The 14,560-nt window shown below is 35.7% G+C and overlaps 1 protein-coding gene across 4 annotated transcripts in view; it reads right to left on the bottom strand.

The window, feature by feature from the left end:
- The window catches only part of LOC149773657 (DENN domain-containing protein 5B-like), a 126,505-nt gene that overhangs the window by 44,301 nt on the left and 67,644 nt on the right, over positions 1–14,560 (bottom strand). For 2 of the 4 annotated variants that reach the window (XM_089946075.1, XM_089946073.1), the window contains 4 exons: positions 10,758–10,883; positions 6,803–6,955; positions 3,634–3,730; positions 1,397–1,471 (listed from right to left, as the gene is read on the bottom strand). In XM_089946075.1, coding sequence (XP_089802201.1) covers positions 1,397–1,471; positions 3,634–3,730; positions 6,803–6,955; positions 10,758–10,883 — 451 coding nt within the window. Of the gene's footprint in view, positions 1–244; positions 311–1,396; positions 1,472–3,633; positions 3,731–6,802; positions 6,956–10,757; positions 10,884–14,560 lie in introns of all 4 variants that reach the window. The other 2 variants (XM_089946074.1, XM_089946076.1) reach the window with 2 other exon arrangements.

A 14,560-nucleotide genomic window follows, 5' to 3' on the forward strand; every position in this document is an offset into this window, starting at 1 on the left:
GGTAAACATGTGTCTGTTATGAACATATTCCAACTCCCATTGATCAGAACATTTTCTGTGCTTTCCTAGAAGTTATGATCAATAATGATTTACTATATTATACATAAATGTATACAAATACAAAAGACAAAAATTCTATAAAAAAGATGGGGGGAAACTGCCTTCAAGCCATAACAAGGATCATGCAGGCACAGGGTATTCATACTGCATCCATAAATCATGCTTAATAGAAAGGTCTATGTACTCATCATGCAGGAGGCATCACCAGATCTACGCTGATATCTCTTACGTAGTATACACCATGCCAACGCTTGCGGTAGAGAGAGAATGGGGGAGACTATTACGACAGATTAGTATACTCTAGCTTGAACATGGTAACTTGCAGTGGATAAAATAAATAGTTGATCATTTGAGATTAATACTCTAAAATGTCCAAAAATAATCCAACCTAAACATTAAGTCACTTAACACACTGAATGCACATCTTATATGCAAATGAATTAATGGACAGAAAGAATAATTTGTGTCTTTATTCATGATGTATATTGATGACATACAAGTAATCAAAATTTAGGTCCAAATTTAACTGTAAAATCATTTATTAACTTATAACAGTTAGCATGTTCTATACTGCAGTGAAAAGTATGGATTTACAAATTCTTTTAATTTCTTGTAACATATATTAATAGTTTTAGATGCAAAAAAACCATGTTCCCATCAACTGCTAATATTTTTACTTCAAAATAAATCTATTTTGAGAGGGAACTATCCTATAAATATAAACGGAACAAAACTTTATATTGAAATATACAAGATACAGCTTATCACAGATAGTTCCTCTTAAGTCCAACTGCAAGTAGCATAGACCCTGACTTGCTGTCACATAATGCACCATCAGATCAGGGTCTATGTTGTATGTTCTACTGATTACTCCTAAGCAACTTCATAGACCTAGATCAGCCAGCACATTACACAATGGCAGTTGTGGGTCTATGCAGTTTGCAATCACATCCAACTTATTGCTTATCATAACAAATTTGTTCCGCATGTCAATGACAGTCAGTCAGCTTCCTACAGAATGTAATCAGATTAATGGATTATAGTCATATAAAAAATCCCAAATATCAGTCTGTCTACTAGGAACAGAAAGATGTGTGTTGTATCTGATTTCAAAACAATTTGACAATTAATAATTTCAAACTGTCATCCAAAACCAAAACAGGGCTAAGTGTTATTGATGGACTGCATTCATGCCCATGAACTTACAATGCATACATGAAGAACCACTATTATTAGATTATAAATACAGGTAAACATCAAATGTGAGTTAACAGTTAGTAACATTATTATAATGCCACTCCATGGTAAACACCTCTCAGATATAAAGCCTACTTACTGCATATAGATACATACAGATCCACAAAGGAGTTCAAGTCTATCCTACTACCTCTTTTAACCAGCTTGCCTTCTTCTGTAGTCATCATGAAATTATATATGTCCAAGTTGACCCATGTCATTGTTCACCTAAAGTCTATTATCTCATATAAGCAACATTGTGTATGCACAAGGGTCATGTACAACAGTAATTTTCTTGTACATTCTTGTGCTGCTTTGAAATTAGCAGGCAATACTTTCTCCCTCACCACCCTCCTGATGTACACAAAAGATTACACTGAAAACAAATATCATGTGCAGCAAATCGTTTGGCCATGAAAAATGGTATTAAAAATATTAAAAATATTAATGAATCTTAAAAATCTGATTGCGCACTTTCAAATTAGTACAATGCTGCTAGAGTCCTATACGGTTTTTGTACCGTATATACTTCTGTACAAGTCAGATCCAACTGCAAACTTCATAAACCTTAATCTCACCTTGTATAATGTGCCATCAAATCTAGGTATCATGCAGATTGTTATAAGTAATCAGCAGAACAAACAACACAGACCCTGATGCTGGCAAATTATGCAACAGCTGCTCAGGGTCAATACTGTTTACAGTTGGACCCAATTTATAAGCAAGTACACACAGTAGACTTTTATGCAATTGACCATTTGCAAATATTAATATAGCATGCCTGAAAAAACTGCAATATTTAAACATTTTGTTGACAAAGAGCTATGTTCATTATCAGCCATCCCGGGGGCCCCGAGTGGTCTAAAGTGCTCAATGTTACAGATCAATGCCATCTTGCCTCTGTCTGCGTGTGTTCGAGTCTCAGGTCTGGCCAATGTGGGTATGTGAAAAAGCTTGCCAGTAGCTTATCATGGGTTGGTGGTACCATCTGGGGTTTTCCCGGGTTCTTCCTCCACCATTTATACTGGCCCGCATGCATAGCCTATCTAGTGCTGAAAAATGGCGTTAAACCCTACAACAACAACATCAGCCATCCCCAAAAATTGTCATTATGTGGACTAATTATCCATAACAATTACAAATGTAAATTCAGTGCTAGTAAGCAACATATCCCCATGCTTTCAATTTTAACCTCCATCCCAATGTTTGAACCTCTTGGACAGGTCCACATTAAGGGGAATGCTCCTGTGACAAATGTAAGATGGATATATCTCTTCATGTATTGTACCCATGAAGTATGTAAGGGTTACAGATGGGGGTGGGGTGGCTTTAGAGTTTCCAAGTTATGATCCAAAGACTAAGTCTTACTGGGAAATAGTGATGGAACATGGGGTCTATGTCAGGTGCATGTAATCATTTCATGACCAGGGTGTGTGTGTTTGTGTGTGTGTGTATGTATGTATGTGTGTGTGTGTATGTGTATATATATATATGATCTCAATAATTTCTATCTGTATGACCCAGTGGTTGGGGTAAGAAAAGATACCACGGCATACTTCAGTGGGGCCTGGTCTGATATATGTTGATACCTGGTCATTCTCAGACATCTGAGACTCAGTTATTATTTCAAATTTATGTAAAATAACTCCTACCCACATCAGCAACACCCTAAGGGGCAAGATCGAAATTCCACAAGTTTTAACACAATCTACACTGACAGGGCTATCACTGACCCAAGCTGGACATGTGTCTAGCTTTAACAGTGTTGTAGTAAGTTGAAGAACACTGCATATGTACATATGGATTGCATCACATCACTCTAACACATATGGACTGCATCACAATATCCCTGACATTCTTTGTGGGCATATTTACAGAGCACCATTAACAATAAACTATATGCCAACCATATATTTTAAACAATTTCTTCATTCTGCTATGTACAGCATCTATGTAGTAGAACAAGCTATATTCATTCATCCCATATATATTTATGCCACTGTTTTAACATATCATACAATGAAAGACAACAGTTTGTAACAGGTACTTCTAATATAAACTGTGCGTTCAACTGTCTAGTACTTTTCACTGGAACAAACTGTATCATGTTAATAAGATTAGAATGTATATGAATGAAACTGAAAGGAGTGTATGTGAATGGGAATGATATACTGCATATTCATCCAAAATAAAGAGTAATGAAATAAATAAATGTTTGATAATAATCTCCTGAAGTTATACATATGCTATTGCATTAATAACAAGTAAGTGTAGTGTAATAAAGGACAATGTAATTTTACATGACTATAAATTAATTTACATGACTTGGATAAATACCTGGAGAAAGTAAGTTGGGGTCTACTGGCTTACTGTCATCATTACACTCTTCTATTTCAACAAAGTTTAGCAGGTGTGACCAGAGAGATGACTTTCCCTGAAATGAATTAGTGAATTGGTTTGATTACAAATCATGCATTTTTATAAAAGTAGTATGATTACTGATTCTAACATGAAGTGAAATGTTTGCTTAAAAGATAGTTTGCTAAATGCTTACCATAATGTTCCTATAAAATTCTCAAAACAAATTCATCTCAGAAGTAAATTAAAAGAACCAGAGGTCAAAATATTTACTTCCTGAAGGATAATGATTAGCATCTTTTATAAAGGAGTGAAGATATGACAGACTTCACTAATATATGTTTTCTCAAGAGTTTATGGCTCTAGATGAATTTTGAGGACTCTGTGTTTCCCCCTTCCCTGAACACTGTCTCTTCATGGGTCAAAATACATAGTAGCAAACAGCACATTTGCTACCTAATTTGTGGTATTGCCAATAGGTGAAAAATCTAGTGGAAAATTCTGCAAATAAGGATCTTGAAAAGAAAGAACTTCACTGACAAAAGAGTTTACATTTACTGATCAAAATGAACCTTTGCAACACCTTTCTCCCAATGAAGTTAAGAGTAGAAACTAACAATGTTCAGATCATAATGAAACTTGAAAGTCTTTTGATGTTCTAAGGAATTCCTGTAATTTACTAGCAATGCTTTCACACTGATGACAAAGATGAGCATATAACAATGTTTGACAAATGTCCATAAGATATGGAGCAGATCAGATGAATGCTGTTGTTGTTTTGGGCTTTACACCATTTTTCAGGCGACCCGTATAACTAGTGGAGGAAGACCATGGGAAAACTCCATAGATGAAACACTAACCCAAGCGAAGCTATTGGCAAGCTGTCTCGTATAACCACAATGGTCGAGCTAGTGACTCGCACCCACACTGATAGCACTGATATGACAGTGATTGGTAAAGGTGAGCACTTTAGACCACTTGGCCACATGGGTCTCCTGCATCAGATGAATGCATGAGTAATTTAGTCTTGTTTAAGTCTAATCCTGCTCTAAAGAATGTTTATTAAAGACAGTAGGTCATGAATAGTATAACAACTTTCAGTATACGAGTTTGGCTTGCAGGCCATGGCTCAAGGTTCTCTTCAAGAAATAAAATACCTTATATACTCGCTAATACATCCAGTCCAACTGCAAAATGAAGAGACCTAGATCTGCCACTGCATGCATTTTGTAATCTACTGAAACAACACGGATCCTAATCTGCTGGTACATTTTTGCAGCAACAGATTAAGGTCTATCTTATTTGCAGTTGGACCTACATCAGTTTGGTGATCTAGATATTTTTCTCAACCCCACTAATGTAACCTGAGACTACCACCTATTTTCCTTTAAATGTCCATTACAGACATATGTATGATAGCAGATTTTACCATATCTTTTCGGCCTGTAACCTATGGCCCCATATCCTCTCCATGAGATAAAAAAATGCATGTGATCAGTGTTTTCCTTGGCCTCAGACTGTTCCCCGCTGCTCTGCCCATTCTTTAAAGAAAACCAACACTGACTGGTGTCCTATTTGTAAGAGCAACTACTACAGCAGATTTCATCACATCTTTATTGTCTGCAGGCATGCCTCCTAACCCTTTCAAGGTCACAGAAGTTGACAACATTGTTCTCTACCCTACCTAAGTTTTTTGAAACCTTCACTTTATTCCCTAAAGATGTGTATAATGGACAGTTATACTTAATGCAGTGTTTCCCTTTACGCACATTTGTGCGTCAGGGATGCACGCTGGAGAAAATTGACGCACACATTTTGTTTCCATGCGTTTTTTTGATGCAAAGGATTTTCATAATGTGATCAGGATTTATTTAATACCCAATGCATTGGACGAGGGATGGCATCGTATATACTTCGAGCATAGGCAATGACTGGTTCCCTGCTTTGTTTGTTCCTTGCCTTGCGCTCCTCTATTCGTATTGCAGAGTGCAACGCAGGGAACATCTGAAACAATGAACCAGACCAGCATAGGCAATATTATGATGGAGTAGCTTCCCCTAATTTCGCGAGCTCTCACGTGATTTCCATCAAGCTCAGCAAGCTGTCATCTAGATGTTTAATCTCAATGCTTGTTGCACTAGAAAGTGATCTCCAGATTAAAAAGACGTGCACTAAAAATCATTAGCGAAGAAAGTGAAAGAAGTAGAACACAAAAGAGTAACTGGATCTAACTTTAATGAAAAATGGAGGAAATAATACCCTTGACTGGAATACAGTATTCATACATTAGGATTACCAGTGTGACTTATGATCGCGTGACTGCAAAGACTGCAAAAGTGAATAATCCTTTCGTGACAGGGTTTTAGAATTTTAACAAATCTGCCCTCGTTCGCCACAAGATATCTGGAGAACACATTATAACCCAAGACATTCTTCACAACAAAGAAATCAGTAAACTTGCATAGACAAATGCGTTATTTGGATTATAAAGTCAGCAGGTCATTGCAGATTTTGTTGGTTTTTAACTTTGCTGCAATAAAAGATAGATCTTAAAGTTCAAGTGTAACTTATTAGAAAGAAGATGAATCATTATCCTCCTTGACATTTGGACAAGTATGTTCTAGGACGAAGTACAATGAAACCGATGATAGTACACATTTTTTGAAAGGCAGTAAGTTGACTGCCATTTTGTTTAAAAGATTTATTTGGTTTTTTGTATTGGCTTTTATGTACTGTGTTGGGCTATAATATTGCTTCATAATGATTATAAGGAGACTGTTAAAAGTACGACTTTAAAACAAAAATGAACTAATAAAATTATTCTTTGAATGGACAATGCATTTGTTTGTTAATTGTGCATGTTGGTTTATTTGTATGTTGAGAGAGAGAGAGAGAGAGAGAGAGAGAGAGAGAGAGAGAGAGAGAGAAAGAGAGAGAGAGAGAGAGTATGTGTGCAAGTTGCAATATTTTATTTCAAGCTGAAAAAGTACAAGTCATATAAAAATTTGTCAGTACATTTTTGACCCCCACATTTTTTATTTGACCCCCAGTTCTAACACCAAGGTTTTTTTTTTTACCCTTAATTTTACACCCCTGGGGGATACACTGCTTAATGTAAGGGTAACAATAATTACAGACTTCAGCCTACCTTTTTGGTTTGCAGACCATGGCTCCAGATTCTCTCCAGGAGGTCACAGAGACTGGCAATCAGTGTGTTTTCCTCCACCCCTGTAATGTTTCCTTCTCCATGGCCCAACTCCACTGCTTCCTGCCCCATCTTCTCTACCAACATACGTTTTGTCTGCACAGAAATTTCAATCTTACACTGAACTATCCTTGATATTTCTTCAGCATATACTAACAGACTGATAAGAAACAGAAGTGCTGCCATGTTGACTAAATTTTAACATCAGTGATTTCTTTAGAAGAATCATCAAACAGAAAAATACTGCCTCCACTTTGATTTGTATGCCCCAAGACCATTTTTAATTTTGACATTAAGCAGATGGTTAATACTTGTTTCTGACATTTTGTTTTGATGTATTGTGGGCAAAACTGCTGATTATATCCAATAAAGGAGTTACATATTTAAACAAATCACTACCAGACAGTCAAGATTCACTGATATTGAGATTGTAAGTGTATACTCTTCTATACTTGTTAGGTGATGCGATTACTGAACACAACTTTATGAACTATAGATGTTATTGACAGAAACATGTGGAGGGGAATCCAGGTTAAAATTGCAACAGTTAGATTAAGAATTTTTCAAGTTCATATTTACAGCAAAACACTTGGCAATCTTTATGAAAAAATTAATGACACACACATATGATTTACTGGTACTTTAATATTTTCAACAGCCCATGCAGGTGTAGAAATGATGAAAAGTGGAGTGATGGAACCTTCATGTTCATATATTCACAGGCTTCTATTAATACAGCTATGCATGATTATAAAGCTATTTCCATAATTTTTAACAAATATCTCTTCAAACAATACAACCATTCAAAACCATCATATTTACTGACATCAGTTTTTAACCATTTTATATGCAAGAGTTACATTTCTAGGATTTGAGTCTGTTCAAAATACAAGGTTCCTATCATGAATATATTACATACCATGGAGTAAAACTATGATCAACTGAATTTATATTCATGCTATTTAGAATTATCTCACAACAATCAGAATATTTATCCTTTCAGTAAGAGGTTGTTTAATCAATTACTTAGAAACAGCATCTTTTAACTGGAAAAATACCATGCTTCGTGCAGCAAACTGAACAAGAAGAAATTCTATGTATGATCATTATTACCATGGATACAGCAAGCAGTGGCCACAGCTGTATGAAGTCTTGAATATACTGATGTACCAAGTCTTAATGTATCGCAATGATATTATCCAGCATGTCTTTGAATGAGTCATCAATAATTCCAAAGTAGTGTTTTAGTCCAAAAAGTCAATGAACACTTCATAATTCCAATGAATAATTTCAATAAATGATTACTTTCAAATTAAATCAGAACACAACTAAAAGTGATTCCAGACTGAAATTTAGAAAAGGAATTAATAATTTTGGTTACCACAACCTTATATAAAAACCTAAGACACAATAAAATGTCCAGGATGTGGGTCACAAGTTCAATTCCTGAACATTTTAAGTTTGCAAATAAGGCTAGACCTTGAACTCAAATATCAGTAAACAACTTATTTATAACTTACGAACAGAACAAAAACCAGGTACACAAAAAACCTATATCCTCAATAATGGACAAAGGTCAAGCACACAATATAAATTAAATATACATAATATAGATTGGAAAGTTCTCAATACCAGAATGCTTTCTGTAAAATTTGGTCAAATTACACCAAGCAGTTTCTGATACGATGTTTAACTTTTTTCTATTTTTATTAAGAGACCATATTTAATTGTGCATTAGCATAATTTATGCAAATAAAAATGAAAGGTTTTAATTTCATTCCACATTGCTTTATAAAGTTTGGTCTAATTCTATCAGGCAGTTTTTTAGAGAATGCATGCGCATGCACGCTCAAACACACACACACACACACACACACATAATATATACAGTGCAACCCCGCTATAATGCAAATTCAGATATAGTGTGGTTGTGGCGTGCTCCCGAAATTTCGTATATTCATTCGCACATGAAAAACTTTTTTTTTGGAAAGTACATGTATGAAAAATTTATTACCATTATTGGGAGGGATTGCATATGAATTCGAAATTAATATCACTGTGGCGTGGTTCCTGAAATTTTAAATACATGTGTATTTTTCTTGTATTGGGAAAAAATACTTTTTTTAAGTACGAGAAATAGTGTGCAAAACATTTATTATCATTTTGGGGAAGAGTTTGCGTATACATTTTAATATAGTACAATCGTGGCATAGCTTCTGAAATTTAACAATATCACCAGGTTCTTGAAGTGTTATGCCAAAATAAACATTATCGGAAATGCTACTTATTAGTGGTCCATGAGTAATGCCAGTAAGTCGTCTTTGTGATTGTCTTCAATAAATTCTGTATACAAACAATAGCCAACATGTGTTTCTTCTTTAACTGCATACACAATCAAGCAGCGGAAAATGCGGTGGTTGATAAAAGATTCTCACAGTTTAAAAAACGTCAAAAAACAAAAGCCGCCAACATGTTTTCTGGGCTTGGCGGTATTATTAGACGCAATCAGCTAACCAGTAAATAATATGATTGGAAAATCAAAATTTCCCAGATGTTTTCTTCATGTTAATATGAAGGCCCTTCCTTTTGAAAAATGCCTCCTGATGGATAATTGCCCTGCTCACCCCCCAGCAGAAAATCTTGTCAGTCGTGATGGCAAGATTAAAGTCTCTTATCTCCAGAAGAACACTACGTCAGAAATCCAGCTACTGGACCAAGGCATCATATCGGTATTTAAGCAAAACTATCGCCACATGATCAGAAGCATTCTTGACTTTGCTATAAACCAACAGTTTGCAGCAAAGAAGCAGATTCCACTATACAGATTTTTTAAGAAATGATGAAATTTAAAATTATGGAGTCATGCAACCAGATTGACTTTGCACTTTGCGCAAAGATTAGTATAATAGTAATTTTCACGTTTTTTTTTATATTCACAATCTGAAGTAAAAGTTACATGCACGCTGAAAGCATGTGTTGATTGGTAATTATTCTTGCTGTTGTCGTTCAAACGAATAGGTGAACAAGTGTTAATTGTTGGGTATTTACAATTGATAAAGGTATATGGAAACGCATATGAGAAAATTTTAGAAGTATGAAATCTGTGCAGACACTGTTCATAGACCCTGGAACGTAATGAACCGTACATGTACTTCGTCTTTCTTAACCTAATTTTGCTGTTAATTTTTCCCATTGAATTCAGACACATAATGATCTGTGTCAAAATTATTGAAGAGTTTAAATACGTACGCAATTTTTGCAATAGAATTACATGTATTATGGATTAGCTGCATGCCATGATATCAGACAGTAAGTAAATGGTGTTAACACTCTGTTCATGCTATATATAAGACGCTGAATTCAGACACAATGATCTGGGACAAAATTATTGAATATTTTAAATCTATGTGCAATTTTTCAATGGAATTACATGCATTATGGATGAACTGCACGCCATGACAGCAAGATAGTAAACGATGTTGATACCCTCCCTATTCATGATACAATGTCAGTCGGGATATTATCGATCAACGTGTATTATCGGACAAACCAATAAAAATTAGTAAAACTATTTAACGCAAAGTAATAACCTATAAATATAATATCCATCCATTATTTGGAATAAGTCTTATTACTGCATTCCATTTAATATTCGTCTGATAATACCCTGATTTTTTACATTAGACATGAACACATGTATATGTGCCAATGCATTGTTCTCTGAAAAAAGTAAAACACTGTAAAACCCTGCATTAACACAATCCCACTATTAACACGATCCAATTTTTTGGACCCCAATTATTGCATTATAGTGGGGTTACACTGTATATCACATCTCAAGGATAACAAGTTGGTAAGTAAATCTGGGAGAAAAAAAATATGTTTATTCATCAAGTACCTTGATTTTGCATTCCTTAAGCAGGGTCTCAACAAATTTCCAATTGGTCTGTGCCAATCCCTCGGATGCAATATCTGACAAAAATGCCTGCCGAACATGCTTTGATCTGGCTTCCTGCATGTATTTCTATGTGAAAAAAATAAAAACAGTGAAAAGAATTAGCAAATTGTTTAACACTATAAACTATTTTTTAAAGATATGCTTATTATCACATGAACATATTTTTCTTTCTTTTTCATGCACAAGATATATGCATTAAAAGAATGAATCAGATTAGATGATAAAAAAGCATAACTTTCATCTAACAAAAAACTATATGTACATATCTTAAATGTCCAAGCTTTAAAAATGAAACAATATGATATGTTTAGTTTCAATAATTAATAAGAACTTATAAAGCATTTAAAGTTGCACACCTCAAGGCTGTGGTTCTTAACCTGTTTGGGCAGTGACCCACATTAGGCTTTTGGTGTTAGCTTCACAACCCATTAAATACTTAAAAAAAACACTTAGATATGAAATTTCAAATTATAAAGGTTGATCTCTGTGACCCACTAAAAACTACATGGCAACTCAGTTTGTGGTTGTGAAGAACCACTGCCTTAAGGCATAAATTGTTTGTTTCAAGCCGATTCAAGTTGGAAATGGAGCTCAACTAGAGAACACAATGCTGAAGCCCATGCACTGCCATCAGAGTCTAAAATGTATCCATCAAAAAACAGTTGTAACTGCTAGTACAATGAAAAGGAAAGGCAGGATTCTAAGTCAAACAGCAGTAATAATTCAACTGAAGATGGTTGGTAAATGTTGAAAATAAAACCTGGTCAAAACTTGGCTAATGATTCAACTGAATAATTGGTTGCTAAGTAATAATTCAAATGAACTTGGTTGGTAAATGTTAAAGATAAAACCTGATCAAAATTTGGCTTTCTGAGAATAAAGCTTTGAGTTTACCAGGTCACCAATACTACCTGAAAGCCAGTTATTGATCTCCTTAATTCTAGCAGACTGGGGAAGGAGCCAGAAGCGTGGCATCTCTTCCTTCTCACTGTGATCTACAGATTCTTAAACTTTATAGTCTTGAGTAGCAGTAAGGGGTGGAGGACATTCTGAAGTAGCCAACACCCTACAAATGTCCTCAATGGTGGCTTTAAAGCTAAAACACAGTCTGTACCATGGTTGTATCCGAATACGGCTGATCTGAAGAAGTTTTGTCACACTCACTGTGTGTCGGGTCCCAATCTGGGTCTGCTTGCAGCTCTGGGTAAAGTATACCAGGTGGCATCGAAGACTCAATTCCATCCCCATTGAAAATTTCACTAGCTCTCCCTTGTGGACAAGCAGTGAACAAACAGAAGTCTGGCACTGGTTTGCCCTGCAAATAGTCAGCCTGGATTCTGGTGGTATAAAAGATAGTCTAGCTATAGTACCCGCTGCTCTAAGGGCTTAGGTGGACCAGCTTATGTCTCACTGAAATATGTCATAGTAAGGGTACATTGCCAACAGTATGGCTAGACTGTTTCAACCAAAATATCCCCATGTTGGGATGGCCAGCTATTGTGTGGTTTTATTATGCATTGGATCCAATAGATCCAGTATAAACCCCATGTATCCTGACTTACAGGCTCAAAGACTGTGCTTGGTCATGCAAGGGGACTAACATCCACTGGGCTACCTAAAATTGGGGGGAAACACTTCCTCAAGAAGTCAGAATTGCAAGCGATGCACTATTCAGCTGGGCCATCTTCTCAAAAGGTCTCCATTGCTGACAGATTGTGACAGTTGGATGGTCAGTAACAGTGTGGCAGTATAATGAGTACAAACCCCATACATACTGACTTACAGACCCAAAAGCATTGCTAAGTCATGTGGGGGGTACCTATGCCCACTGGGCTGCCTAAATTTGGGGAACATTCCCATAATGAGTCAGAATCACATGGGATAAACTTCAGGTTGTCCTCCTTGACTTATTCCGCCTTTCCTTCCTTTCATGTCTTATGGACTATTGCTCTGATCTTTGCATTTCATGCATTAGGTAGACTTTTCTCCTGGAACAATACAAGAAGAAGAAACCATTTCTCCTCGAACAATACAAGAAGAAAAAACAAAGTACAGATTAGCAATACAGTATCTTCCTAACTAGCTAATATTATAGCCAAGACTTCTTCTCTAACCACGTGTTACACATGCTGCATTTCATAGACAATATACACTTATTATACATAAAACAAGAGTCATGGTAGACTTCTATGCTCTGAAGATGCATTTATAGCATTTAGATGACATTTCTGCTGAAATGACACAAGAGAAAACAAGACATAAATTAATATAAGTTCAGTTAAAATACACAAATTGCTTGGATTTTCGGAGGTTAAACTGTACTATGTTACCTGACAGCAGCAAAGCTAAAAACTAGTGACACATGGTGGTGGCAAGGGGAGGTAATGGGCAAGAGATATTGCTCTGTATCTATTGAGATAGACAGGAGAAGACAATTTTCATTTTTTAGTAGGGCTGGATTCACAAGGTAGCAGGTTAATATTTCTGAAGCAATGTGATTGGGGAACGTATCTGAATGAGAAATGGGTAACACTAACAGCACCGTGACCCCCACCCACTGAACCCCATGGGTGAGGCATAAACAGTTCAACAAATTATTTTCCTTCAACTTGCTAGAGTTAGCTGTGAGTTCAACTGACTTGGTGAATACTGGTTCGCTAGTTGGTTGGTTTTTTTTTTTTATGACACATCAACACATGAAAGTTATATTATGCTGAGGCAGGTAAAGTGCCATGCTATGGGAAAGAAAATGGCTGCCAACCTATGCTGATCCAATAGCAGATCAAACCTGCATCCATCTAATCATACTTGATGCACTAACAGATGAACCACTGTGGATGACTGTAATTAAAAATGTGTACATTACCACTCATAGGCTGGATGAAGCAACTTTATTGACAAATGTTTGAAAAAACTGGCAGAATTCTTCAAATTTAACTGAAAGCACCTTCATAGTATGGATGAATATGAGCAAAAAATCAATGCATTCTGTTATGAAGCACATTATATATCAAACTTCTGACATCATGCCTTCAATGGCACTATGATGTAACTTCCAGTTAATGCAAGTGTGACTGGAAATTCCATTTTATAAAGGTAAAAAATTACATATAGTAATTAATATCAAAGTTTCAGTTAATTACATCACATGATGCAGAAGATAAATGATTTTAAAAACTTTAATACACTATCTAACCTCTATAGTCAGGTGACATTAATGAAGGAAAAATTATACCTACAGCTTGCCATTCCAAGGTGAGATGGTAAGATATGTCTTCAATATATACAGCCTTTGAAAAAGATATACACATGCAAGAATGCATGCATGTATTACAGGGACTGAAATCTCTATAAAAAAAGATCCACTCATCCAATCAGGCAAGTATGAAAAATGTTGCTCACTAAAATAAAACTGTTATTACAGAATTAACTGAATGACCAATATTCAACTGTGTGAAAGGTGGGTGTGACCTTTCTAACATGTTATAAGTAATTATTAACTTATTAACTGAGACCAATCTGCTCTCTCTCTCTCTCTCTCTCTCTCTGGTAAGCATTAATTAGTATCGAAGACCAAAAGCAATGTTCTTGTGTCTGATTGAAAGTATGGGCAGTCAACAAACCATGATGGCAGCATTCCCTAAAGAACATCCCTTTCATTAATGAGAAGCCCTGGTCCACTGTGAATCCAAACTTGTCCAAATAGGCAAGTGATTTGAAAAATAACTTGATAACCAGGAATG

The sequence above is a fragment of the Sinohyriopsis cumingii genome, unplaced genomic scaffold (assembly GCF_028554795.1).
Source record: "Sinohyriopsis cumingii isolate HCF-2022 unplaced genomic scaffold, ASM2855479v2 utg000622l, whole genome shotgun sequence".
NCBI lineage: Eukaryota > Metazoa > Mollusca > Bivalvia > Unionida > Unionidae > Sinohyriopsis > Sinohyriopsis cumingii.